This window comes from Vidua macroura, chromosome 3 (genome assembly GCF_024509145.1).
Source record: "Vidua macroura isolate BioBank_ID:100142 chromosome 3, ASM2450914v1, whole genome shotgun sequence".
Lineage (NCBI taxonomy): Eukaryota > Metazoa > Chordata > Aves > Passeriformes > Viduidae > Vidua > Vidua macroura.
In genome coordinates, this window is record NC_071573.1 from 4,386,154 (window position 1) to 4,413,269 (window position 27,116).

The 27,116-nt window shown below is 40.7% G+C and overlaps 1 protein-coding gene across 15 annotated transcripts in view; it reads left to right on the forward strand.

Moving 5' to 3' along the window:
* EHBP1 (EH domain binding protein 1) overlaps positions 1-27,116 on the forward strand; it is a 206,149-nt gene that overhangs the window by 156,216 nt on the left and 22,817 nt on the right. For 5 of the 15 annotated variants that reach the window (XM_053973089.1, XM_053973097.1, XM_053973084.1 and 2 more), the window contains 5 exons: positions 4,808-4,924; positions 7,696-7,823; positions 10,479-10,620; positions 10,771-10,877; positions 13,525-13,648. In XM_053973089.1, the coding sequence (XP_053829064.1) occupies positions 4,808-4,924; positions 7,696-7,823; positions 10,479-10,620; positions 10,771-10,877; positions 13,525-13,648 (618 nt within the window). The remainder of the gene's footprint in view (positions 1-4,807; positions 4,925-7,695; positions 7,824-10,478; positions 10,621-10,770; positions 10,878-13,524; positions 13,649-27,116) is intronic. The other 10 variants (XM_053973091.1, XM_053973090.1, XM_053973093.1 and 7 more) reach the window with 6 other exon arrangements.

Sequence of the window (27,116 nt, forward strand, 5' to 3'; positions counted from 1 at the left end):
CCTTTATTTGAGCTGGCGTCGGTGTGAGGAAGTGGCTCGGACCCAGGGGTGGTGAGGACAGGGTCTGCTCAAGATTTCACTTTTGGGGCAGTGATCTTCAGGGAGTGTATGGGGTGGCACAGCCTTACTCATCATGCTTAGTCTCCAACTTATGGAACAAATGTTAGGTCCTTAATATTTTTAGCAGGCAGTGTTTCTATCTGTCGACAGTTACTGCTGTAATTTCTTCTCCTGACATCAGATTTCTTGCACACGGAACCAGTATTTCAACTCTGCATTTCTTCCATTCCCCACCTTTGCTGCCTTTATTGCTGTGCACAGGCTCCTGCTACATCCTGTAGCCTTAAAGTGAACTCTGTACCTGGAAGTAAATAAAGCAAATATCTCAATATCCACAAGCCTGAAGGACTTCCCAGAGACAGTGCTGAAGGCTGGAGATATCTTCCCTGAAGAGCAAGTGCTGTTGGTGCAGCTTCTCCCAGTAACATGATCCAGCCCCCATCAATGCTTTTGCTCCACTGTGAAAACTACTCCTTTTTCATTTAATCTAGAAATTGATGCAGTCAGCTACAAATCCTTCACATGTGGACAAGCTTAAACCAAGTCAAGAGAATATCAGTTTAAGCACAAATTAGGCCTGACCTTAATCTGAGTAGTAAGACATAAGAGCTAGAAAATGCCTCTGGGTCCCTTTCCACCATTATTTTGGCATTTTCACGTGATTCCAGAAGATAGATACTTCTCTCTCTCCAATCCAGACTGCAATCCATGCTGTGCAGGAGATGGTCAGTGCTGTTAAGTTGTTGACTCAATTCTTTCTCTTTTGTTTTATTCATTCCTTCATGACACAGTAAAGCTTTACTGTTTTTCTGGGATGCAAATATACATTCTTTCCAAGGAAGCAGTTCTTCAGTCCTTCAGTCGTTTTCTAAATGTCTGCCCTGGTTCTAGACCAAGTGCTTTAAGTTTTTCACACTAGCAATTTGTTCTTTTCATCAAAGATATCTGTTATCTCTTCGTCATGTTGTTCCTTTTATCATTTATAATTGCAAAATCTTGTTGTAACATGCTGCCTAAGCACATTTCCCTTTTAATACACTGGAAGAACATTGAACCGGAAAAAAACCCTAGAGTAATTTAAATCAAGGAATCTAGATTTTAAAAGATACTTGAAAAATTCTGAAATGACTTCAAATTACTGCTTTTAATTGATTTTTTTTTAATAAAGTGTAAATGTCCTGATAATCATATTCAGTCAAAGTCTGCCAACTTTAAATTAAATACTAGGTCAGGTCATCATCTGATATAGAAACTGGTGTCTTCCACATTGCCATCTCTTTTGTTTCCTAAAATGGTGGTGTCAAAGACAATGCCTCTGATTTCATCTTGCTATATTAAATTAAAGAAAATCAAATAATCTAATATAAGCATTCCCTCAGTATGCAGGAGTCTTAAACCCTGTCATCTTGTTTAGATTGTTTTGACACATCTAGCGTCTGGTGGGATGACTGGTAGCTGTGAGCTGACCTTGTGAGCTGACTCCTTTGGGTGGGTCTGCTTCTAGGCTCCAGGTGGATTTGGTTTCCCTCTGCCATGAGAGTGTCTCTCTTTCTTCCCTTCTACCTCTTCCAAATGTCCACAGTAGCCCAGTCATCTTTCAGTGTGCCCCAGTGAACTCCAGGATGTATCTGAGAGTACCATGGCCTGAGTGCCACTGAATTTTTCCAACACCATCATAAATAAGAATTTATAATGGTCTGCAAAGTCCAGCTCCTCATCAGAAACAGTCAAACAGCTTTGAAGGAAATTCAAAACCATCAGAATTGCTGCTGTTGTTGCTTTACCATTCTGTTTTCTCTCCAGTCTGTTTTTTATCCCATTACTTTTTGTTCTTTTCTCCACTTCATGAAGATCATGCTGTGCCCTTCTACTTTGTTCACATATCTCTGCACTTCCTGAAACAACAGGAGTCCAGATCCCAGGACCAGCTGTGTGAGTTTAAGTGGAAATATAGAGGGTGTGTCAGAGGGTTGGGAGTGTTTCTGCCCACCCACTTCCACACCTGAAGCACAATCTGTCAGGTCCCAGGTCTGCTCGCAGATCTTGGATTGGCTGCAAGGAGATGTTCTTCTCCATCACTCTGGCTCAATCTGCAGCAGCTTGGAAGAAAGCTGAGTCTTCTAGAGACCAAGGAGAACACATGGAGGGAGGCCCAGGGAAGTCATGGTGCTCAGCTGAAGCACAGGGGTCCTGCTTCACAGGCTGCTGCTCCATCACACACACCACCAATGCTGGAAAAGTGGGGACCTCTCTGCTCCTGTCTGTGGCAGCAAGAGCCTTAGTCTGTATCAGCAGAGGTCTGTGAAGGATGTTGATTAGTTACAGGGCAATTGAAGGGAGCAGCTGGTTAGAAAAAAGTAGTAGACATAAAAAATTCAACAGGCTCCTAAAATGGGAATTTACAGGTGCTGTGGAGATAAAGGGATAGAGTAAAGATACAATTGTATGACCTTTATGACAGCAGTGTGGGCCTAAAGTGCAAGCTGGGAATGAGGTTGAGTGTGTTCCCAAGGCACGAGTGATCAGCACCAATCCTGGTCCAAACCTCTGGGATTCAGAATTATGGCATCATGGTACTATATTTAGGACCCTTTTTGTTTATATTATGTTTGAATATGCCCATGTCCTGTATTTATAATTTGTATTTTTTTTTGTTTTGTCCTGTCTTGGATATTTTAAAGTTCCTTTAGTTACTGTATTGTTTCTTCAGACACACTTTAGCCTACTCCTTTTTATCATTTTTACACACATGCATGTGTACATAGGAAAAAAATATGTTACTGTAAGTCTGAACAAGTGTAGATAGCATTTGATATGAGATTTAAAAGTGAGTAAATACAATGCATCTACTTACTTTGAAAGTACTAATCTAGCTTTTATGGACTTGAATTTCATTATTTATTTGTATTGAAAATGTGAGTCAGGATTTTTTCTGGGATCTACTTCACAATTCAGAACTTGCTATTTGATCTTCTTCAGGTTACTTACTCTTTCTGTGCCATAATTTACCGACATCATCATCATAATTGTAATTATAATAATCACCTACTTCATAAAACATTATGGGGCTCATTTATGAGTGATATTCATAAGCTGCTCTGAGAAACTTGGTAGAAAGATCCCATAAAAATATAATTACAATTATTATTTTATTTAAAATATGTGTAGCTTACAAACAATGCTGATGAAAAGTAGTGCAGTAAAGCACTTTTAACTTATTCATCAATGACTTGGATGAAGGGGCAGATGCCTGCTCAGCAAGTTCCTGGTGCCAGGGAGCTGGGAGCAGTGGCCCATACCCCAGAGGGCTGTGAGCCCTTCAGAGGGACCTCGAGCCTGGAGAGATGGGCAGGGAAGAACCTCTGGAACTCAGCAAGGGCAAGTGCAGGGTCCTGCACGTGGGCAGGAACAGCCCCAGGCAGCAGCACAGGCTGGGGTGACCTGCTGGGCAGCAGCTCTGCACAGAAGGACCTGGGGGTGCTGCTGGACAACGAGCTGTCCATGGGCCAGCCCTGCCCTGGGGACAAGAAGGCCAAGGGCATCCTGGGCTGCCTTAGGAGCTGCACTGCCAGCAGGTCAGGGAGGTGATCCTGCCCCTCTGCTCAGCCCTGCTGAGGCCAGGCTGGAGTGCTGTGTCCAGTGCTGGGAGCCTCAGGACAAGAGAGACCTGGAGCTCCTGGAGAGGGTCCAGCAGAGGGGGACAAAGATGATGAAGGGACTGGAGCACCTCAGTTGTGAGGAGAGGCTGGGGGAGCTGGGCCTGTTCAGCCTGGAGAAGAGACACTGAGAGGAACCTCATCAGTGTCTGTCAGGGTCTGCAGGGAGGGGCCAGAGCATGGCCCAGGCTCTGCTCGGGGCACCGGGCAATGGGACAAGAGGCAAGGGGCAGGAGCTGAGGCTCAGGAAGCTCCAGCTGGACATGAGGAAGAACTTCCCTGTGCAGGGCCCCAGCACTGGGACAGATTGCCCAGAGAGGCTGTGGAGTCTCCCCTGCTGGGGACAGTCAAGAACCATCTGGACACCATCCTGTGCCATGTGCTCTGGGGTGGCCCTGCTTGAGCAGGGAGGTTGGAGCAGATGACCCACGGTGGTTCTTTCCAGCCTGACCCATCCTGGGATTCTGGGAAAGCAGCAATTCATGAGTGTGCTCTCACTGCACCTGACATAGGTGCTTACTGAGTGTGATGTTCCAGGTGGTAGCGTTCCTCCTTGTACCAGAAGGAGACTTTAAAACCTAGGCAAGGTACAGTGATCACTGCTCTGGGACGTGCTGCACAAGGTGAGGAGTAGCAAGTCTCACCAAGATGGGAACTCAGTACCTGGATTACAGGTTGCCTTTCTCAGGAGACAGGAGCTCAAGGTCCTTCTGCTGCCCAGACCCATGTGAGCCTGCCACATGGCAGCTTTGGCACCCATTCTGCAATATGGAGAACTGGGAGCCTGGGGGAAACCATTTTGACTCAAGTTACCCAGAGGTTCAGCACAGGGAACAGCCACTGCTGAGGCCAGACTCTGCCTTTATTGGAGCAGGAGTTTCCAGCAGAGACCCCCCAAATGTTTAATGAATTGCCTCTGTTTAAAGATACATCCAGAAGTGGACAGACTGGAGTCTCCTGGAGTCTCCTCTTGCAGACTTATTTGCATTTTTATCATAACTCAGCTTGTTCCCTAAAGCATTCATTTTTTTTGAGTGATGTGTTGCATGTACATATGAAAATACTAACCTTAATGCTGTGTGTTCCTACAGATGAGGATGAGGATGATGATAATATTGAGATAGATACTAATGAGGAGGCTCCTGAATGCTCTGTTACTGGAGGTGGAGATGAACTTACTAACCTAGAAAATGACCTTGATTCAACGGGTAATTTAAATAATGGCTATTTTGTGTATTTTGCATGACTAACACTCCATCATCATATAAATACTGATGTGCTGCTTGTCTCTCTGTCAGCTTTATTCTGGTCTCTTAAACCCTAATGTTTAATATCCTGCATTCGTGTTCAGTTGAAATTTAAAATCAACGAAATAATTTTTTCCAACGATGTCAGATTTAAATGTCTCTGGTTCTTTTGATGGAGAAGGGGGCCCTAGGCCACATTGGTAAAGCAGAGCCAGCTGAAAGCACCCTGCCTGGGTTGTGCCACGTAGGCAGAGGGATGAGCAATGGTGTGGGTGACTGCAGCTGCCACTGTGCACTGCCATCCTGGCCCATCTGCTCAGGGAAGAGGAGCAAATGTGCCTTTCTGTGTTCATATAGACCTGGTGTCTCTCTGGTTCCTTCCAAGGACCAGTTCTTGTGTTTACACCTTGTTGCCCCAGCTGGGGGGCATGGAGGTATAAATATGAGCAGAAGCAGTCCTATTTACTTAACAGTGTTCAAATAACAGGGGATTTATAAGCACATGAAGTCACAGGAGTGTTACTCCCCCCTTTCAAAAATCTTCAAGCCCAGCTGGAGTTTAGGTGGTAAATGTGGTGCTGAATATTTTGGAATCCTACAGTTAGCTCAGGCCTGGAGTAACCTGGCCAGCACAGGACTGTCTTGAAACAGGCAGTACAGGAGAGAGTATCTTAGCATCTTCTGGCTTGATTCTGCCCATGCCAGCTGGACCCAAATGTGTAGTCCATAATATGTTAAATCAGAACTTTATTTAGTATTTTTTTCTTTGTAAATTAAACCAACAGTGGTGTGTATATATAGCACTTTGTAGTCTTGCTTGCATGCAAAAGATTTGAGTCATGTCCTTTATTTTTTTCTATTTGAGCATTTCCAGACACATAAGAAAATATATTTAGTGTTTCCAGCACTTGAATTTAGCTTACTTAAATCAGAATCCTGTCAAATAATTTTCCAAGAAAAATTGGTTAATTTTTGGAGGAATAGAGCTGAATGAGTAGATATTCCTGTCCCATTGCCAACATTTATTTCTGTGGGCCTTCTTTTCTGAGAGGTACATTTTCAGGGATACAAACCCACTGCTCAGTTCTCCATGTCCACCATGGGGAGACATTCTGGAAAAGACCTGGGACATCATTTTGCAGTTCAGTCTGCACAGTAGCCAGAAGTACAGAAAAGAAAGAAGATGGGCTGTAATACAGAAAGCAGTCTAGTGCTGTGGTACTACATGGATTTTGGTTTAAATCTGCCAGTCATGCCAAGTATAGGCTGAATCTCCTGGGAACACCTAAAAGCACAACTATTACGTGACATTGCAGATTTGGGAATCATTATGGACCATCTTAGTTAGTCCCCTGCTGAATCTTAGCCACTCTTATCTCTCTCAAGAAGAGAAAATTTCTTTTTACACCTTCTTGGTTTTAAGTATCGCTTCTGTCTGTATTTGTCAGTACTTCTACGTGTTGTGAGCCTCTTATATCATGGTTATTACATGATGTTTATGTATAAACCCACGAGAACGTGCATGTACTTACATGTGAGCCTCAATTAAGGACACCCTGACTGGGTGTGCCAGAGGAAAGGGAAACTATCCTTTTTCATAATCCAGCCCAGCCCATTGCTGCTGGAGACAGGCAGCATTTGACTGCCCACATGCCAAAAATATTTTGGCTAATATGCATTGGAGCGCTCCAGACCTTGGAAGGAGCTGTGTGGCTAAACAGTCATGACTCCACTTTCCACAGCAGCTAGAAGTCACCAGCCTGCAGTGAAAAACTCAGGTTGTGCACGTGGGAAAGCACAGAACTGCTCTTTCCTCTGCCTGTGACCCAAGGCCCAGGTGTAAGTGCATCCCACGTGCAGGTGATGCTCCCAGTGCAGGGGTGATTCCTCACGTGGGGGGCTGCATGTAGAGTGTGTGTCTGGGGGCTTCTGTGCCAGTGTTCCTCTGCTGCCCTGCCCAGGGACAGCTCCCCAGTCTGTGCTGCAGCTTGCCATTAGCACCTTCCTCCTCCTTACATGTGTGTAGGTAACTCCTTGTGTAGGTGTGTTACAAATTCATGCAGTCAGCGCTCACATACAGAATGAGCATTAGTGGGAGGTAAAGTTCTCTACTACTATTTATTTGGGCTCTGATCCAAGTTGCTAAAATTGATTGAAAAATTTGAGGCCTTCAGCAGACTTCGAGTCTGTGCCTTTGATGCAGTTCTGAAGCATTTTATGACTCCCAGTTTCAACATAATTCTATGAATCATAGTAAGTGATTACTAGAAAGTAGTCTTTTTTGATACTGAAATTTTATGGGAAGCTGTGCCAAGAAGCCTTAGGATGAATTAGTAGTTCATCAACTTGAGGGGTTATCAGTATGTAAATTATATGATAAATTGTCATCTTTAAATAAATGGGTTTTTAAGTGTGTTTTTATACCAAAGCATAGGTATGTACCCATTGGGAGTAACTTTAAACATTATCTGCTTTCTGTATTTTTCATCTGCTGTCTGCAAGCATGTTTACTTGTTCAGCTGAGTGTCACGTATGTTTTCCAAGAAAAAAATCTGTGTATGTTACACAAACCTGTACCAATCCCAATCACAAAAACAATTCCTTCTATTTTTTTTTTAAGTTCAAAATGATAGCAAAGTGAATTAAATCTACGTTTTAAATTGCTACATTGTTGTAGTGAGTCTGCATTGAAATGCATCTCACTCTGTTGTATGTGGTATTTGCATATTTAGCAGAACAAAACAGTAAGTTGGTGGATTTGAAGCTGAAGAAGCTCCTAGAAGCTCAGCCACAGGTGGCAAATTCACTCTCCAGTGCTGCTCAGAAAACTGTAACAGATAGCTCAGAGCAAGACATTAAGGTAAGTTTTGCTTAATGCTTTTGTTTTGGTACCTGTGTGTTATGATCGAGGGTTTGTATTTTGTGAGGGGGAAAATAATTTCTTACCAAATCTTTCAGAGTCAGAAACACAGAAAATCTTCGTGGCAGTGCAGTTAGCTTTGCAATGAACTGGGTTTTTTCCTGTTGATTGATCAACACTTTTTTTTTTTTTTTTTTCCCCCCTTAATCTTGATACTTGTCATTGGCAGAACACTAACAGCTGTAAGAAGCTCTCTCAATTCTGCCTGCTCAGGTTGTTACTGATACCAGAAATGCAGCACGGGCTCCATCCTGCTGCTGGTGCAATCAGCAGCTGGACTACCTGACCTGAATGGTAGTGGGGTTGGACTCTCAGAGATTTGCTTCCCTCCCAGTCCTGGTCCTCTGTTTTTCCTACATTAAAATTAACCTGTGGTACACTTTAAAGGGTTGCATACTTTGGGTGCTCGATGAGTGCTTCTGAGAAAAACAGACACGAGTTTGTGGTGTATATGGGCACTTTGCCTATTCCTAATGTTCACCACTTCAGCATAAAGTGCCCACCAATCAATTTTCCATTTCATTTTCTTAATTAGACCCTTGTGTTCTTGCTATTCTATTTTTTAAAAACAGACCCTGTATGTCATTAATATCCCTATGGCTCTGGGGCACTTCCAGTTGGGTATAACTTTTCACCCACCTGCAGTCTGTGGGGAGAGCACTGCTGACTGAAAGGATTTCCTTCCCCAGATACAGAGATGCTTTGAAGTCCCAAAACAATGACTTTCATTGCTTTTCCCTTACACTGTCGGTTCCTATAAATTGGTGATGAAAGTGTGTGGCAGCAGCAGAGGACTTTCGGTCTCTATCTTTGAACAAAAGGAAGCCTGGATCAAGTCTGATTTTTGCGTTCAATTTAGCTTTCTGCAGTGGATTTAATGCAAAATGAAGCTGGCCCAAGAATAATACAATGGATTGAAAAGGCTAACTGAATTAGTGGGCTTAGAGGAATACATTTGTAAAGTGGCAGAAGTCCCCAGTCATAAAAAGGTTTCTTAAAATGGGATTTACTAGCTAATCACACTGATATTTTAGCATGTTGCCAGGCCTAAAAAATTAGCCATGTTTGTTTATTTTGGTAAAGACTCTAGTTTAGGCTGTTAGATGGTTATTATACTAATAGCAAGAAACCACCTTTTATTTAACCAAAATCTTATAACCACCTGACTAGTGCAGCTGAAAAGTCATCCAGAGGTATAAGCATTACTTGTTTAAGCTTTAATTCTGTGAAATGACACACAGGCTGCCTCTTGGGGTAATTTGGTATCACCTAACCTGACAAAAATTGTATTTCTCTTTATAAAAAGCATTTGTGAAGGAGTTGATTTTTTTTAGGGTACTCCCACAAAAAGGTGCAACTTAACAGTTTATCTCTGCGTGCGTCTTTTCTAAGGAAGGGTTGAAAGGCGGCGTTATAAGGAATATATGGTGTCCATCTGTTCTCATGGAGCTCTTGGCATTGAGGTGGATTTGTTTTTTAATAAAATGCAGTTTACAGGTTTCTAAATGAGGCATTCTGTGTTTGTGGAAAAGGATAAACTGTTACCTTCCCTTGGGGATTGTGTATCCCCGGCCTCCTTGAGGCGAGAGAATAGGCCGTTGGAGAACTCCCTCATTACCAATTGTCTCAATGCAGAGGAAGGGCAAAGTCTTGGTAGCTTTTGATAACCAGTTTCAGCATTCAGCAGGCTTAGCTATTAGTCATGCATCTTAGCCTTTCCCTATTTACTTTCAAAACACTTAATAAAAATAATAAAAGATTAGGTATAAAATGAAATATTTGTTTGGTACACAGCACCTCGGTATCTGCAGCTTCCACACACCACAGTGGTTCAGTCTTCTGGGATATTTCGTGTTGATAGAATCATTTGAATTTGTTACCAGTATTAACATAGGAAGCCCTGGAAAAGATAATTGTAGTTTCCTTAGCTGTAAAGGGCTTACTTACAAATCTGGCTTTGGAAAGTTATAGCTGATGAAATGCAGTTCAGTGGGGTAGCATTATAATCCTACCTTTTAGACTTCATCCAGCATTAGTGGTTTATCTCAATGGGCATAAAATTAGAAACTAGTTCTTCTTGTCATACAAGTCTGTGGGACTACAGAAAACAACAGATTTTGGTACCGGGCAGGGAGAGAGGCTAAAGGCAACACGCTTTAAAATGATACAGATCGTGTTCAGGGGCAGAGACGCCGCGACTTGGCAGCAGCACGCGCGGGGCTTGGCACAGCAAAGGTGCAAAGGAGCGATTTTTTGTTTAAAATGGGCATCGCTGGCAAATGCTGGCCACAATGAAGAGGTCTGCTTGGTAAAGAAGTAGAGAGTTCTGCAGGAGGGTGCCCACAGAGCAAAAAGCCAGTCGTTGCCACCACGTATGAAACAAAACAAAAAAAAAAAAAAAAAGGGAAAAGTTAATCACTCTTCTGCTTTTTTCCCCCGCAGCTGAGACTTCCATCCAATATAAACCACGGCCCGAGTTGTGAAATCCACTTTGCAAAAGCTGTGTCCTGTCCCCCTCACAAAAACGTACCTTTCAAATTAATGTCTTCCCGCTTGTAAACAAAAGAAACTGTTGTGTGTCTGGTTTTTTCCCAGCAGAATGGAACAGAGGAACATCGTGCTGAGCGGTCACAAAAAGCAGCAGAACGGTTTAGAAATCCCGTTGTGTTCAGCAAGGACTCGACCGTCAGGAAAACTCAGCTCCAGTCTTTCAGTCAATACGTGGAGAGCAGACCAGGTAGGAGAAAATATAAAACCTGTTTTCCCATCTTATGATTTAATAATATTTAACAATAAATATGTGAAAACCCGATAATGTAAGTCCACATTTCAATACATAAATATCAAGCTTTATAATAATTTTACATGTCTTTTCCCTTTTTTCAAGAGATGAAAAGGCAGAGATCAATACAGGAAGATACAAAGAGAGGAAATGAGGAGAAGGCTGCGATAGCTGAGACTCAGAGGAAGCCATCAGAAGATGAAGTGCTTAATGTATATTAATTTTTTGTCTGGTTTCATGATTGCTGATAATTCCAAACTGTATGTGGAAATAGTGCCTTTATTTGTTAAAATGAGATGTTAGGGTTTTTTAGATGTCAATCTCCAGTGCATTCAAAGCAGAGTGAGAGGGGTGCACTGTTGAATTAGTCTGCAGTGTGGTGATAATTGTCAGATAAAAAAAATGAATTTTTCAGAGTTCCACAGCCCCAGCTTCCTTGAGACATTTCCATCAGGGCACTTCCCATAAAGAGATTCCAGTATTGATCTACCGGGAGGATTTTAATTATTACAATAGCAGATACCGCAGAGCTGCAGTTAGAGGGAAGAGTCACATGAGACCTGCTAGAATTTCTCAGCCAACCCATTTTGTTGGCTTGGGTTAATGGGTGTTCAACCTTTCCATTATCCAGATCAGCCGTGAATTACTAGCTGAATGATGTTTGCATTAATATAATATATATGGTAATTTCTTCACTTAATTAACGGGGAGGTTCAGCTCAGTAGGGGTATGGGCTGATCATGTGTAAAATTGATTTGTGAGGGAAATATTTGATAGACCGCAGGGAGAAAGCTGGTTTTGATGGACAGCTGCGGGACAGAAGCAGGAAGAACCAAGTTTTAACCTGATTTTTTTTTGTCTGAAAGCGCAACACAGCCTTTGAGGGTGGTTGTTTGTTGGTCTCCACAGTTTATCTGAACACATTTGTCATTTTTGCTGAGGCAATCTGGAGCTGAGTAGCAATTTTGTACTGCTGTCATATCTACACCAAAACATCGAACTTTTTACGAGCCGGAGTTATTTTTAGCCCAGTTGTACTTTTGCAGAGCTGAAAAGGTCTGGCACAGTGAGTTCACATTATATATGCAGATGATACACATGAACTCTTGGGATATTACAGCCTGACACAGCATTTCTTTTCATCTTCTAATAGCAATTGTTAACAATTATACATGCTGACATTAGGGAAGTTTTCATACTATTTTCAATTAATTATAGTTGATGAAAGGCAATATATTGCACATCACTTCAACTCCCCAGACTGAATTTTTTTCTTTCTTCAGGGTCTGCTCTCAGGGAGTTTTGGTTTTGTTGTTGCTGTTTTTCTGGCTATACAACAGGTAGAAAAAGGTTTTCCATTAGGGATGCTACTGTTGGCTATTGTGTAGGAAGAGAAGGACCAGATTAATGTCCTTAAATTTGGATATCCTAAATTTCAAAGTTCTGTGCTCGTTACTGGTCCTGGGAGCTCAGCCATGCTGTTAACTTTCACTTTGAACATGTTTTTATTTGAAATAACATGCTGATGCGTTTATTATGCCTGCTGCCTGAATATGAAGCTGAATTGATTATTTCAGACACATTTACAGAAAAACAATTGAAAGCATTCAGTGAAAGTATCTGAGACCCTTATGCAGCAACAAGTTAGCCTCTAGTAGGGAAAATAAGTCTCAAAAAAAAAAAAAAGCCTGTGTATTTTTCTGTTCACAAAGGACAGTGGTTTTTTTCCTTTACAGGGTGTAGATGAAACATGAAATAATTTCGTCAGGGTTTTTTTTTACCTATTTAAAACATTCACCCAAGCTCTGGGTCAGGTGTAGGAGGAAGAAAGTTCATGGAAGGTTACTTGGAAAGAGTAACATGTTTTTCTTAACTTATGCAAAAACATGCTTCAGGAATTACATTTTAGCATTGCGTACAGCCACAACACTGTGTGAAAGTTGTTGAGCCACGTGGGAATAGCTCTGAGGTACTGAATGCCTTTGCTTGGGCTCCAACAAGACGAGCACATGGCTTTGGAAACACTCGGGGATCTGTGTGGTCGTGTGCAAGGCAGTGCTGAGGAGTTACAGGGTACAAGAGGCAGACTTGGCTTGTTAGGGTGTTCCCACAGCTTTCTTGGTGAGGGTTTATCAACGTGGCATCCCTGGGCTGCCTCCTGGCCGGGTGTGATTGGCACAGAGGCAGGACAGCTCAGGTTGATCCCTGTGCACCTGAGTGCCTGCCCAGAGCCTTGTCACCACTTTCCAGGACAAGAGTTGTAGTTAATTAGTGGTGTTTTTACAGATCACCCTGTAGGCAGGCCAGTTCCTTCAGTCAGGGAAACACAGAGAGGCAGGATGGCCCAGGCTGGGGGCCCTCAGTGCTACAGTTGGCTCAGAGGAGCAAAACAAGCCAGGGATCTTGTTTATGGTTTGGTTTTAATCTTAAAAGCCCACTTTTTAATTGCCATTGGACACTCTTGTGCTAGTTTTTCTAGCCCCGAAAGTTAACGTTTTAAAACTGAATCGGACCTGAATGGAGGAGAGATGGCACGTTAAATAGTGCTTTATTTGTATTACCTTTCTTTTCATGGCACTTGGTTTTATGCACTTAGAAATAAATTACAGGAATTTCAAAATAACTGCCAGCTAGTAAAAAACTGCAAAATCAAATGTTCCCTAAAGAAAAAAAAACCAGGGTATTTTAATAAACAAATAAGGACATTTGGCAAAATTGTAAAGTTTATGAAATGTGTTAGCTTTTTGGTAGTGAGCATGATATTTGGTTGTTTAGGTAAGTGCCTTACTAAGTGTTTGTGGAAAGGAAAAATGCAACTTACAAGTGATGTTTTTTCTTCTTGTTTGTTCTCTTTAACAGAAAGGGTTCAAAGACACCAGTCAGTATGTTGTAGGAGAATTGGCAGCACTAGAGAATGAGCAAAAGCAAATTGACACCCGTGCCGCGCTGGTGGAGAAGCGCCTTCGCTATCTCATGGACACAGGTACGGTGCCCAATTACACTGTAAACAGTTTTGGCAAATTGAGCGTTCACAAACTCTTATAGAGTTTTGGAAGTGTGAATCTTTGAAGCCTGAATGTTCAGCAAAACTGCCTTGAAAATAAAAAGGCTGCGATTTGCAGCCACCTCTCTGGGCCCTGGTGATAAGAGTGCCTTCATGGGAAGTGATAACTTGCCCTGATACCGTGTGAGCCAGCACTATTGAACAGTGTGCTCATCCATGCAGAGTTGGAATACACATCTGTGCCTCATTGATATGCCACTGCTTAAAAAAAAAAAAAAAAAAAGAAAAAAAAAAAAAAGAAAAAAAGTAAGATCTTCACTGTTCTACTGATTCAGTGGGAAAAAAAAATTTGGCCAGCTAAAGCCATGTACTGCATGAAACAGCACAGTACATGGAGGAAGGCTCCATTGACTAGATCACTGAAATTTAAGAATGCTATCTGGTTACTGATGTTCCACAATTATTTTATTTGTTTATTTTCAGGAGGATAGGTTTTAAAAGTCTGTAATACTTGGTGTTGTAGATGCCATTGAAAGGATTAAAATATATGAGCAATTTTTTGGTAAAAGCATAACGGTTGTGACTTCAACGATGAACTTTAGATGGGTATTAAGTGCTGGTAGTCATCAGAGATGGAGAGGTTAAACCATATCAATTGGAAACAAAAGGTGCTTTGGTGTTTCAAAAATAAATAGCGTTGTAAATCCAAAAAATGTTCTTCCTGTCCAGGGGAAAAAAAGCTAGTTGGTCCAGATTACTTTGTGGATAAATTGTCTTTGTAAGTTATATGGATATCTAATGTCATAAACTTGAAGCCCATCTTTAACTGAGGGAATAGGTTTTAAAGTAAATTTGAATCCAGTGTTATATTTTGTAGTACAGATGAATTTACTTTAGTTAGAGTTCAGTACTTTGAAATGAGCCTGCCACTTGTATCCAAATTTTTGGGGTGTTTTTTTCAACATATTTACTTTCTCACGTGCTGAGGTTTTTTATTTTTTAAAACTAATTTTACAAAAGCTTGTAAATCAGAAACTATTTCCATGCTGAGTAGATACTTGTTTAGTAGGACTTTTACCTATTGTGGTCTTTTGAAGTACTTTTTCAAATGCATTACATCTTGATCTTCAGTTATTTAGCTAGAAAAAAAAATGTGTGTGTATTGTCTTGCACCTTCTTGTGTACTTTTTTATATTTGTGAAATGTATGTTCTGCACAAAAGAGCCAGTACAATATTTCATAAATCTTATATGTACTCCAGATATTACCTATAGATACATATGGAGTCATCAGCATAGCACTTGGGGATTTTAAAAACTCTAATAACCATGTTACTATTTTATTTATGTCATTTCGTCCATTTTAAAAGAGATTTCTTACTGAATTTAATTTCTTGTATTTTGAAGTATGACAGAAGTTGCTGTATTCTTCCTATCAGACCCATGGTGAGGTTAATTTTTTTTCTAAGTGTCCTGCATAAAATAAGAGTCTAGCACACAGCTGGAGAGTAAGAGTGTAGTTTAGAGGTTTGTAACTAGAATACTGATAAATATCCATCACTTCTTGGACCGCGCAGAAGGGGACAAGTGGTTCAGCCATAATAAAATATTTACTTTTAACATTTTCTGAGCATTCAGGATTTAATTTAAAGCAATTGATTTGACAAGTCAATTATAAGCATCCTATTTCTGTTCTCAGCTAAAATAATGCAATTTAGGAGAAAACATGTGAAAACTGGAGTTTTTAACTTATAGTTAACATTATAGCCTTGAAAGCAGGGGTCCTCAAACTTCTCTAACAGTGATTCACATCTTACCAGAGAGCCTTCAGAGGATCTGCTGTATCTCATCTCATTAGTGGCTCTCTTTGTCAGGATGGCACTTGGTTTTCTTCCTTACCTCTCAACGGGAAGTCATTCCTCAAGCAGACAAATCAGGAGCTCATGCCCACGTCTTCATCCCAGCCTCTTCTGTCAGAGGCTGGGCATCTTTGCCTCAGTATCTGACTGAGGGATGGATCTGGAAACAAAAATGATGAGTCAACACCATATGACCTGCCTGCCTGCCACGGGCCGCCAAGTGATCTGTAAAGCCAAGTCTGAAGGAAGAAAGTAACCACAGCATGGTAGCTAGAAAAGCCCTGAAGGGCTGTTGGTGATGATCTCGGGGTTTAACTCCCTTAGGTGTTAGTACACACCAGGAAGATGAGAAATATGAAATGTTGCCAGCTCTCGGAGCTCTTCTGAAAAGTCTTTTGATATTTGGGGTTTCTGAAAATGCAGGCTTTAGGAAAAAGGAAGACACTTGGGCATGTGTAGTGAAAAGATCCTGAAAACTCAACATGAAGGACAAGACCCACAAATGAATTAGTTTAATAATTAACACTCTTCTAAAATCACATCTCTATCATGATTTTGTAGTGCTTGGGGTTGTAATACTGGAGAACCTCGGGCAAGTAAGGGTCTCTGCTGACCTTATTTCTCAGCAGTTGAAGCAGGGTACCATGTTTGTACACTTGTGTCAGGAAGGGCTTACACTGAATGATCCTAACAACTGTTTGCAGGGTCATGGTCGCCATCAGTGTGGCAGCACATTTGGTACTGGGATTTTCAGGGTTGTTTCTATGTGTGCCAAGACCATGCAAGAGAAATTAAACAACTGAGGGACTGCCATCATGACTCAGTCATTTGCCTTGAAATTAAATTCAAGAAGAAGGTAGAGCATGGTCTGCTGGGGACTGGACCATCTTTTCCTTCTCCACTGTGCTTGGCCTGGTTCTTTATTAAGACTTACTAGGAAGAAAGCACTGTCTCTTCCTTCTCATCCTTCTCCAGCACAAAACTGGGGGTGTTTTTTCCAGTGGGGAGACTCTTTGCCACCTGGCAGCTCTTTATCCTTAGGAGTTCAAGAGTCCTTTTTGTTGCTTAGCCAGGAGGGATTTTTTCAGGCAGCAGCTCGAACATTATTCTGTATCATTCATTTCAAATCATACATTCATTTCACAGAAAAAGTGAAATGTATCTTCCCATGTATCAAAACATTTGTTTTAGTGTTCCACCTGTCTTGGTGGGAATTTCCTTACTATGGGCTAGTGATAAGACCAGAAATATATAGTGACTAACCCTTGGACACTGCAGGCTTTGATAAATGTGGAAGAAATCCTATGGTTTCACCAAAAGAGAAGCAAATGGAAGTATAAATAATATATATTCTTAGTTAGATCCCAGCTCATAGCATTGCTTGACTTTGTTAGATATTTCACATTTTTAGAGAAAGTTCCTAGCACTTAGGATTGCAAATAAAAGGTTGAAAATGCCACCCTGGCTTTGATAGGGACGCAGTGGCTCTGGGTAGCTGGGAGAAGTGGAACCTGGAGGTTCCCAATGCCCCACTCCCTTTCTGGCATGCACGAGGAGAGAGGAGTCCTTGACACAACTGCTCTCCAGTCCATTCCTTAGGATGCAGCCTGGGTTGCAGAGCATCCGTTCCACTGCCGCCCTAGAAGCTGCTGCCCTCCATAAGGGAAGGGCATCTAATGGAAGTGGGGCTGTAGGAAGACAGCCCAGGTCCTTGTCTGCACATGGATTGCCATTTTCCTGCTCTGCTGGGGAGCTCTTTTGGCTGGGGAAGACAAGTTTCTGGCCCTTGGCCAGAAGGGAGCTGATACTTTCAAAGTTCGTCGGCTAGGCACAGAGTTTGGAACTGGCTGAAGCTTTGCATTTCCGGTGCCAGCTGCTCATGACTTGACTAGAAACACTTTCCTAAGATGTGTGAAAAAATAAAAGTTATTAAAATTCCTGGGTTGCTGATTTCCATTTGAATCTGAGAAGTCACACTTTTATTAATATGCAGTAATTTATGTCAGTGGTGGCGTAACCTCAGTCCTCGGTCTTTGCACTTACAATGAAAATGTAACCTCACCTGGTTCCAGCGCAGTGTGGTTACTGCTCCATTGCAAAGCTGTGAGGGGAATCAGTGCTTCAGTGCCCTGAACTCCCTGGAATAACCTCATGGCACCTTTGCTGTTGCTGTCAGGATATAGGTAAGAGTTTATAGGAGGGGTTTTGCAACATCTGCCCTATGAAGCACAACACCACTTGCTGGGTGGAAGTTTTTAGAGAGAAGGCAGCCCAGATGTTCAAGTAAGAGGAATGAGTTGGATGATATAAAAATCATGATCTAATAGCATTGATTTTTCTTCTTCCTCTGTTATAATGGCTTGAAACTAAATGATGACAGAGCTAGGATTATCTTGCTTTCCTCAGGATTGTATTTACCCTTGTTGTGCCTAACCTGCTATGGGTAAAACAGTTTTGTCTCTGCTTCTGGCAGTGTCTTCCTCCACTGCACGTTCTTCCATCATTGCATTTTAAGGTGTCCATCATCTTGATATCCAAATGCCAATTAAAATGCAGAATTTTCACATAGCACAGTTAAAATCAAAGTCAAAGAATCCTGGTTTACAAATCTGTAATCTGAAATTTATCTCTTTTTCAGTCACTGTTTCTTCACTAATTGCATAAACAAGTATTTGGAAAAAAAATTGTAGCTATCAGATATTTTGTTATCTGGCCACAGGGTATGAAGTGTTTTTAATTGTTTTTCTGATTAACTTCAGGCTCCCAAATTCAAGTAGAAGCATATTTGTGTTTTCAATGTGAGATCCTGTACCTTACTAATGGATGAGTATGTTTGTGGTACTGTACAAGGATTAATGAAATTTAAAAAAAACCTTCTGCTGCTGCTGATTGACCACTGATGGTAAATGTAATTGAATTAGCAGTGCACTAAAATAAATGTAGACAAAATAAATATAGACAAGAAAATCTGGTGAAAGCTTCTGTAATGTTTTAGATTAATAGGCATACAGAATTCTTCACATTTTTTATTACGTTGTCCCTAGATGAATTCAAAGTAATTGGGGTGGTTAATTTTATTTACACAGAGCCGTTCACAGCGCATTAAATAATAGAGATAATTGAACAAGAATTGTCAAGTGTGTACTGATATCAGACATATTACAGAAGGGAATGTGCATAAAACTTCATTTCTATGCAGCCATTGTTTATGGTAATTAAGTACACAGATTTATCCCTTGGTTGCCTTCCAAGCTTATGGCAACTGCTATTGTTGTGCTCCATTAATATGTAATCAGGAAATAGTTTAATTTTCTAATCTGCAGTTTGAGAATTCACTTTCTAACAACTCTTAATTACTGCATTGCCCTAATGATGCTCATGGTTAGGAAAACTGAACCAATAAACTCCATGGAAGAAGCCAGAGGGGATTATACTTCCAGAGGTGGTGCTTACTTAATAAACTTGTTATGCCTTCACCAGAGGGAGCTCAGTGTCCTTCAAAAGCAACTAATTTTATATTTCAGAGTTGTACGTAGCCACGGTGCAAAGAGTTAACGTGCGGTGGGGGTGGCTGCAAATGTGATTCACTAGAGAACCAGATAAGCGATGCTATCACCATTTTGGTATTTTTTCCTACTTTATACTAATTCTGGAGTTTAATTGCACAGGAAATAATGCAGGTGGTTTAATCTATTGTTTTAAACTGTCCTCGTGGGTTTATTTTTGTCAAGTTTGTTTTCGTTCATTAGCCACGTTAGCTCAACGCGGTATCGTGAAATCTTGCACAGGCAGATAAGCTCTACATATTGACAGGTATCTCATAGTTACTGTTTTCAGGGTGAATCTTAAACAGTAAAGGGGTTTTCTCTTAATCATTTGCATTCTGCAGTGGCCCATCATTCACCTTGATTGCTATTTCCGTGCTGCTGCTGTACTTAGTGCAACTCTAATGCCAGCACTGAAGTTATTTTGGGTCTGTGCTATTGCTCTGTGGTGACAATGCAGCCACTGGGATCTTGCAGTCTATCTGTGCTGACCCTGCCCAGAAGCATATGGTCTTCTTAATGAGATCTGAAAAACGAGAGTTAACATCTGCTGACACTCACCATTGCTGTGGTATAATACACCTTGGTGGTTCCTCTTAATGTAGCTAGTCCTGAAGGGTGCAACTTGACAAGTTCTGCCTTTTTCATGGCAATTATTGTGGCTTGGGAGTCTTTTACACATTTATCTTCTGAGTTTGGGGTGTTGTTTATTTTTCTTCAACTTGCATCCGATTTCAACACTGCATGTACTCAAAATGGGGCAGGATTACCATCTCCCAGCCACTATTTCACCCCTCCTTTTTCAGTGCATAAGCTTCCTTGTCAGTAGGACTAATTACACAGTGAACCAAACAACAAACATTAGAAAACCTGTAAACACATATGTTGTGTCACTGCAAATTAACTCTTACCAATCAAAAAAGCAGCATACGCTTTGTTGTCACATGTGAAAGGAAAGTCACATGTATTAATTAGTTAGCATTTTACGCAGCTTTGAAGATATAAAGGACTGAGGTTTGTAAGAGGGAAACATTTGAATTTCATAGAAAAGGAGAAAGGTTTAGCTGAAAAAGTACAGGCACAAAAAGAGAGTTAAAATAGTTGATTTAGTCTCTTGTAACAGAATGAAATTTTCACTTCTCATATTAAATCTCATCCTGAGATGAGATTTGTATTCAGTCTTTTTGTTGTAATATTTCTTACTGTTCTTTGGCTTTTGCCAGTCTCAGGGCACTAAAATTTGGGTCCCAGGAGAAATGTTCTTCCTTTTAAATGTGTATAATAAAATGGACATATGCAAAAGGTTTTTAAGTGATAGCATTTATGTATTACATGCAGCAGTGTATGGACATGTATGCTGTGTTTTGTTTTAATAGCAGTCCAGGGCACATATATAATGGTATGTCACAGTCTCCAAGTACATATTTAATTAAACCATGCAAGTTGTCTAGCATCAGATAATAAGAAATATCACAGCTTTCTGCTTGTTTGGCTGTGTAGATTTTGAGTCATAAAATGCACAGTTTCTTTCTATCAGAGAACACGTAGGGAAGAAAGGGGAGACAAAAGGTGCTGGCTGACCATCAGGTAGCTGAGAGCCTGGGCTGTTGTGTCAGGACCAGAGCTTCCCTCTATCTCCCTCATCTTCATCGCAGTCAACAGCTGTGGTGAGCCTGTGCCTTACAGCTATATTATCTGGAAGCCAGGTCTAGAATATATTTTTTTCTTGGGCAGCAGCAGTATCTGGCTGGCTCTTTGGACAGCTTCAGGGCTGGCTGACTGACACCATTGTTAAGCACGCTCGTGTCTGTGAAACTGGTTTTTGGAACCGTCTCAGGGTCAAGTTGCCAGTAAACTGTCTAAGTTGCTTTGTGCTTCAGGATGCTTTTTTTTTTTTATTTTTTTGCTTTCTCTCACCTATTTGAATGATGAAGAATGAACTCTCTGTCAGGTTAACAGAATCAGTCTCTGTGCCTATTGCTTGTGATTATAATGCATAAGGGTAACTCGTTTTGGATATTCCTGTGTCTACTGTATTGCCTCAAAGGATAGGTCATTGACTGATTAGTAACCTCTTTGCATAATTTTCCCTTGTGAACTCATTCAAGAGTGAATTTTCTACCTATGCTGTTGCGTTAAAATCTGCATAGAAAGACAAAAAGAACTTCTACCAGAACAAGCTGTTATGCCCAGAGATAAAGCATGCATTCACAGGGCTGAAAATGGAAGCAAATAGATAAACATGTATGTATCATCAGGGTTCTTTTCTGCATTAGGTGAAAACAAAGATGTGGATGAGATTTTCTGTTCCATTCGGTGACTGCATTGCTGCTCTGGCTTCCCTGGGCCACTCATTCCCAACTGTACTCTCAAAAATGGCTTTTAGTTTTTTAACCTGGGAGATGTGTTTGTCCATTAAGTTTTCCAGCAAGTAGAAGTGCAAAACATCTAGGTGGTATTCAATCTGCTGCAGCAGAGTGCATGCATTCAGAAAAATACACCTTCCTTTATTTGTGGGATGACTCAGAAATACTGCTATAACCCAGGCTGTTAATGTATACAGAAAGGGCCAAATCCTGAGATGGGAGAAGCAGAGGTCGCTTGCTTGAAATAAATGAAATTATCTCAGTTTTAGAGCAGAAGGAGATCTAATCTTACACTCCCTGTTTTTGTTCATAACCACAGCTTCCGAGCTGGAGCGTGTGGGGACACTTTCAGGCGGAGAGCTTTTGTACTCAATAGTAAAGTATGGGCTGAGACCAGACCTCCAATGTCAGCTCTTTTGCAATTGCTGTAGATTGCCTACTAATAAATATATTGCACCTGTACAGGCAGCTTTCTTAGGGGATGGGAATCCTGTATGGCTGTACAGAACACATCTCCTACGGGTTAGTGGTGAAAAAAATATTTGGAAGTAGGATCCATGCCCCTGATTTCCCTACACCCAAAATGTTTCACCTTTGAGAATTTAAATATTATTTCTGCTTAGGAGTCAAACTGCTCATCATCACCCTAGTTTGACTAAAGATTTAAGCTGAAGTACGTGAGCAGCATAGAATACAATTCTTGCTCAGAAACACAAACAGCTAGCCAGGCTCTAAGTATATTATCAGGCAAGTTCTTTCAGAAACGTATTGCTAAAGAAGCTTAACATTAATTATTGTAACTTTGGGAAGATTACATCCACACTAGCCTTGTAAGAAGCAGCATACACTTCTTGACCTCCAATGCTAGAGCTTTAAGACACAAGAATGGCATTTTACCAACTTTAATGGGATAACCAGTATTAATCTTTCAGCAGTAAGGGAAGAAAAAGTGTTTAGAGTATAATACCCTTCTGAGTTCTGATAGAGGCTGCCTGTTGTGTGTACTGCAGTCATAATTCATTTGTTTCTCTCTGTTGTTTTGGTTTTGTTTTCTTAATTATTTAAGGAGAAAATCATACTAGATTTTTTTTTTAACTAACCAATTTACATATTGGCTTCTAGCCCCAGCCGTTCTTTCTGTTTGAATGCCAACTTTTTTATGTGGTCTGTTTTTTAAAATTTCTTGCCAGCAATATTTGTGAGAGCTCTGCTGTATGTCTAGTAAAGAAAAGCACGTGAAGTTGCAATTGCCAAGTTGCAGACCTTCCAAAATTAATGGGTTTCCTTCACTTCAATTGAATACACGGTCTGCGAAGTAGAAAGAAAAAGATGTACAGTATGAATGAGAGCTCATATCCCCCCTCGTAGCTGTACTGCTTGGGAAACACTGGAGTCTGCCTCTGCTGAGGTCAGTTGTTTACCTTTCATAAATATGGGGTAAAAGTTAGACTTTCACAAGACATTCTTAATTAAAAATTAGGTTGATGCTGATGTGTGCTTTGTAGAATCCATAATGATCAACTCCCAAATAAAGAAACTGCAGCAGGATTTCAAGCACATCTCTATTTACATAGTTCAGCACATGAGATTGCTGGATTATGATTAATTTTAATAGCTACATTAAAAAATACATCTAACATCATTCTTAATTAGAATAATCTCTAAAGCCAGTTAAATGTTTCAGAAGACAAACAGTTTAATTAGCTAACCTACAGAGGCTCCCCTCCCCCAAATGTGCAGTAGTCTTAGACTTGGTGTTAGCCTTTCAAGCAGTCTTAAACAATCGGATGAAAAGGGATTTTAGGAAGATTAGAGGACGGGATGCTTTAGACGTTGTCCGTTAATCATGAGATATGCACCATCTACAAAGTTTCACAAAGAAATGAGAATTTAAATAAAATTTACTTTGGTTATCTAGTTAGCATGAATTACAAGTTATCCAGTGATAAGACTATTTAATAAATGTATTCTTTTAATTGTTGATATGAGCAAAAGTACATGCTGGGGTGTAGTAGCAAGTGATATACCAGATTAACATTCTGAAAGGGACAATGCTTTTTTTCCCAGAAACCAGGCCTTTGTTGAACTATCCCAGGGTGCCACTAGAATTTTTTTTTAAGGGATTCAACTAAAACTTCAAATAGAATTGTTAGAGTTGGATCTTCAATTTCTCTCCTACCCATCTTCAAAGTGGTTTCTTTTTACTTTTTTTGTTTTGTTTTAATTTAAGAAAGATTACTTTTGGGGCTTAGTGTTTTGTTGTTTTTTTTTTTTTTTAATTTGCTCAGGTACAACTTTTTTTTTTCCCAGACATAAGGAAGGCTAAGCAATTTATACCTTCCTCCCCTCTGCTTCTGTGTTTTCTGCTTGATTTCTTCTTAGTTTAAAATTAGAGGATTTTTTTTGAACTAAAGTCTACTGAGAGGCAATAGGTACTTGCAAACCTTTTTTCTGAATGTGCTACACAAATTCTCATTTCTTATTTTTCCTGGAAGATCTGTCATTGTCTTTTTAATTCTTGAAGCCAAAAAAATTATGTTTCTCATCTAAAATTAGTTACAGCAGCACCAGCAGCATCAAAACACTTGTCTTCTAGACTGAGGTGGCTTTATTTTAAATAAATCCCCTGGCTTTCAGTCCCTATCTACCAGCTGTGGGGGGAACTGTTTACCTGTGCAGAGAAGCAAAGGCCAGCTCTTAAACAGGAGACACTGACCTCCTTCTGATCAAGTCCCCTGAATTTGTGACAAACAGATCCATAATGCACGGAGCCCCTTGGGGAAATGCAAATGTCAGCAAATCACCTCTTTTTAACGTGGGGCGTGCAGGCTCCAGTCCAGTGTCACACCTCCCCTGGCATGCTGCAAAGGTGTGGGGGTGTGTGTGTTGGGCACCCCTTTCCACTGCACAGCGAGAGCAGACAAAAACAAAAAGAGGGGGAAAAAACAGAGGAGAAAAGAAACAATTCTGGATATCCACAAGTTGGCTGATGTGACCCTGTGGCACCTACCAGTGTGCTGGCTGTGACCCAGCGACGTGATACTCCAACAAGCTGAAAGAGATGGCTGTCTCCGCTTTCTTTTGGCCTCCCAAGACAGCTGCCTGGTAGGGACCAAATGGCAGGGAAGAAGAATATCTGCCTCACACCTGCTTTCTCCAAACTGCCTGCCACAATGCCACCGTGCCCACCAGGCTCCCCTGGGAGGCAATCCCGCCCCTGGCCCCCTCTCCATGGAATACCAGGACAGGATAGTTTAGATAGTTTTCTCTTCTTCAAAACATCATTAGGATTGAAAAAAAAATGAATCTCTCGCTTGCACATTTTGCATAAATACATGGTAAGTTATCAATTGATGTTCAAATAGCTTAATTGAGTTTGAGGGGGGAAAGGTCATTTAATTGGTCTATTGAAATGTTAACAGAAACAGATATGGCAAGGGATAGACTTTAATGGCTGCAGTGTGGCACTGATGTCTGCATTCACTTGCAAAATTGTTAATTAGGGCACTTTGGTAGTTCATTTGCTTTTGTATTGATGTGCTTAGTCCAACGAGAGAGATTGGGTTTGTATATGGTATTTACATGGGGCAGCAGAGGTTCACCATACAGTCGGAAATGAGGAAAATACAGTGTAAATCACAATTGGGTTATGATTTGTGACAGTGTCTTCATTGCCAATCCTGCTGGTTATGGCAGTCATTTTCTAGTAGCTAGTGTATTTTTGCATGTGATTAAGTTTGATATGTTTGGTTTCTTTTTTTTTTTTAATCATTGTAGTTGTGTACTTTAATGATGCTATAGTAATCATTTTTTACAGTTAGGTATACAAAGCTTTGTAGGCTCGATAAGAACAAAATGCACAGCAAAACAAGGAATTACGTAGCTGCGTTCGGTAAGCCCTGGAAGGAGGTGTTACCTCCTTAAATGCATACCAAAAGGATATATTCAGTTGCAATTCCTTGCCCACAGTCATCAGAACCAGTGAAATTACAAAACCACTCCTTAGCTGTGCGTTAGGTCCAGCAAGCCTCCCTCACAGAACATAAATCTTTAAGGTATTATTAGCATTTTGTCTGTGGGAATGGCAAAACTGCATGGAGTGTCCACTAGCATTTTTTGAGGGTGGTAATTGCAGGGATTAATCCGGGTGCTGTTTCCTAATAGACTTGCTGGATGCAAAGCTTTATATTTGCCTTGGCTGGAAGAAGGCTGTATTGAGTACAGTTTATAATAATACAATATACCCTAGGTACTCTGTATAAACAGAGGCAGCAAGGAAAAAAAAGGGGAAAAACAATTTGTTGTGAATCATCACTTTTACACCAGGGATGCTGTTGTCCTACCAGAACAAGCTGGGAGAGAAGAGGACATTTTGCAGCAAACAATGTGCTGATTTTAGCAGCTCCTAATTGAAAAGGGCTTTTTGTTCATTTTACATATATTGTACTTGCACATTTGGGTGTCATTTCTGCCGCTTGCTTCAGCCTTTGGGGCTTTGCTCTGTCCTTTTCGATGGGGCATTTATTTAAACTCCAGGCATTCCTGTAGCCAGAGTGGACATCAACTTCATTCACTCATATGTATTTGGGAAAGTACTTACATGAAGATCACAAATATGTGCAGCACAGCTATCTAGTTCTGCAAGTTTAATCCCAGCCCCAGAAAGTTTCATTGTGGCCCTATGCAAATGTATTTACATAGGAATGGGTCTTGGGTCCTTTAAAGAAGGCAACGAAGTTGGAAGACTGAGGCCAACAAATAAATGAAAGTTTCTCTAAATCCATTGGATAATAGAGGCAGTGTTAAGGCTAACCACAGTGTTGAACTAAACAGAGGGATTACTCCTGGGTTTTGCATCAGTTGTTTTCTGCCGGGTGGCCTCACTTGTCAAAAAAAAAAAAAGAAAAAGAAAAAAAAAAAAAAAAAAAAAAAAAAGAAAAAAAAAGTTGAACAGGCAAACATTCACATGGCACATTGAGAAAAGAAGTATGCTTAATTCCATCAAAGCTCAGAAATCAGTCATTAATTTATTCTAACCTCCAATTGTTGGTCATTTGTGAAACATCTGGCCTTTAAGTCATAAGAACCCTAAACATAAATACAATGTGGGCTCTCCTGAGGATGGAAGCTGGGTGTAGTGGGGGTGCCAAGTCAGTCTATGTACATGAGCATGAGTGCACATATGTGTGTGTACTGCAGAGCCTGTGACTGCCACTTCGTTTTGGAGACTTTGAAACATATTAAAATGAATCCTTCAGTTAATTTACTCTAAAAATTAGATTATTGTTCATTTGCATCTTGGAAAAGTTCTGCCATTCAAAAGAGTCTCTTCATGGTGGGTTAACAGTTAGATATTTAGCAATCTTGCAGCTTGCTAGTCAGAAGTAGTTTCTAATGAAGTTGAAATTTGAGATAGAAAATATATAAAAGCTTTCAGGAAAGACATACCCTATTTTCCATATGGCTAAGTAATTGTTATGATATTTGTTTTAAAGCTGGACTTAGACACTCCTGACTGCCCTCTAATTTGATATGGCTGGTCCCAGCGATTCTTCTGGAGGAAACTTTCGTAGTAGAATGCAGTGAAGGAGATAAATAATTTTGCAGCTATAAGCACATGGCAAAGTATAGAAAATAATTTGGTCGCCCTTACTGTCGTGCAGATAACAGTCTCCAGG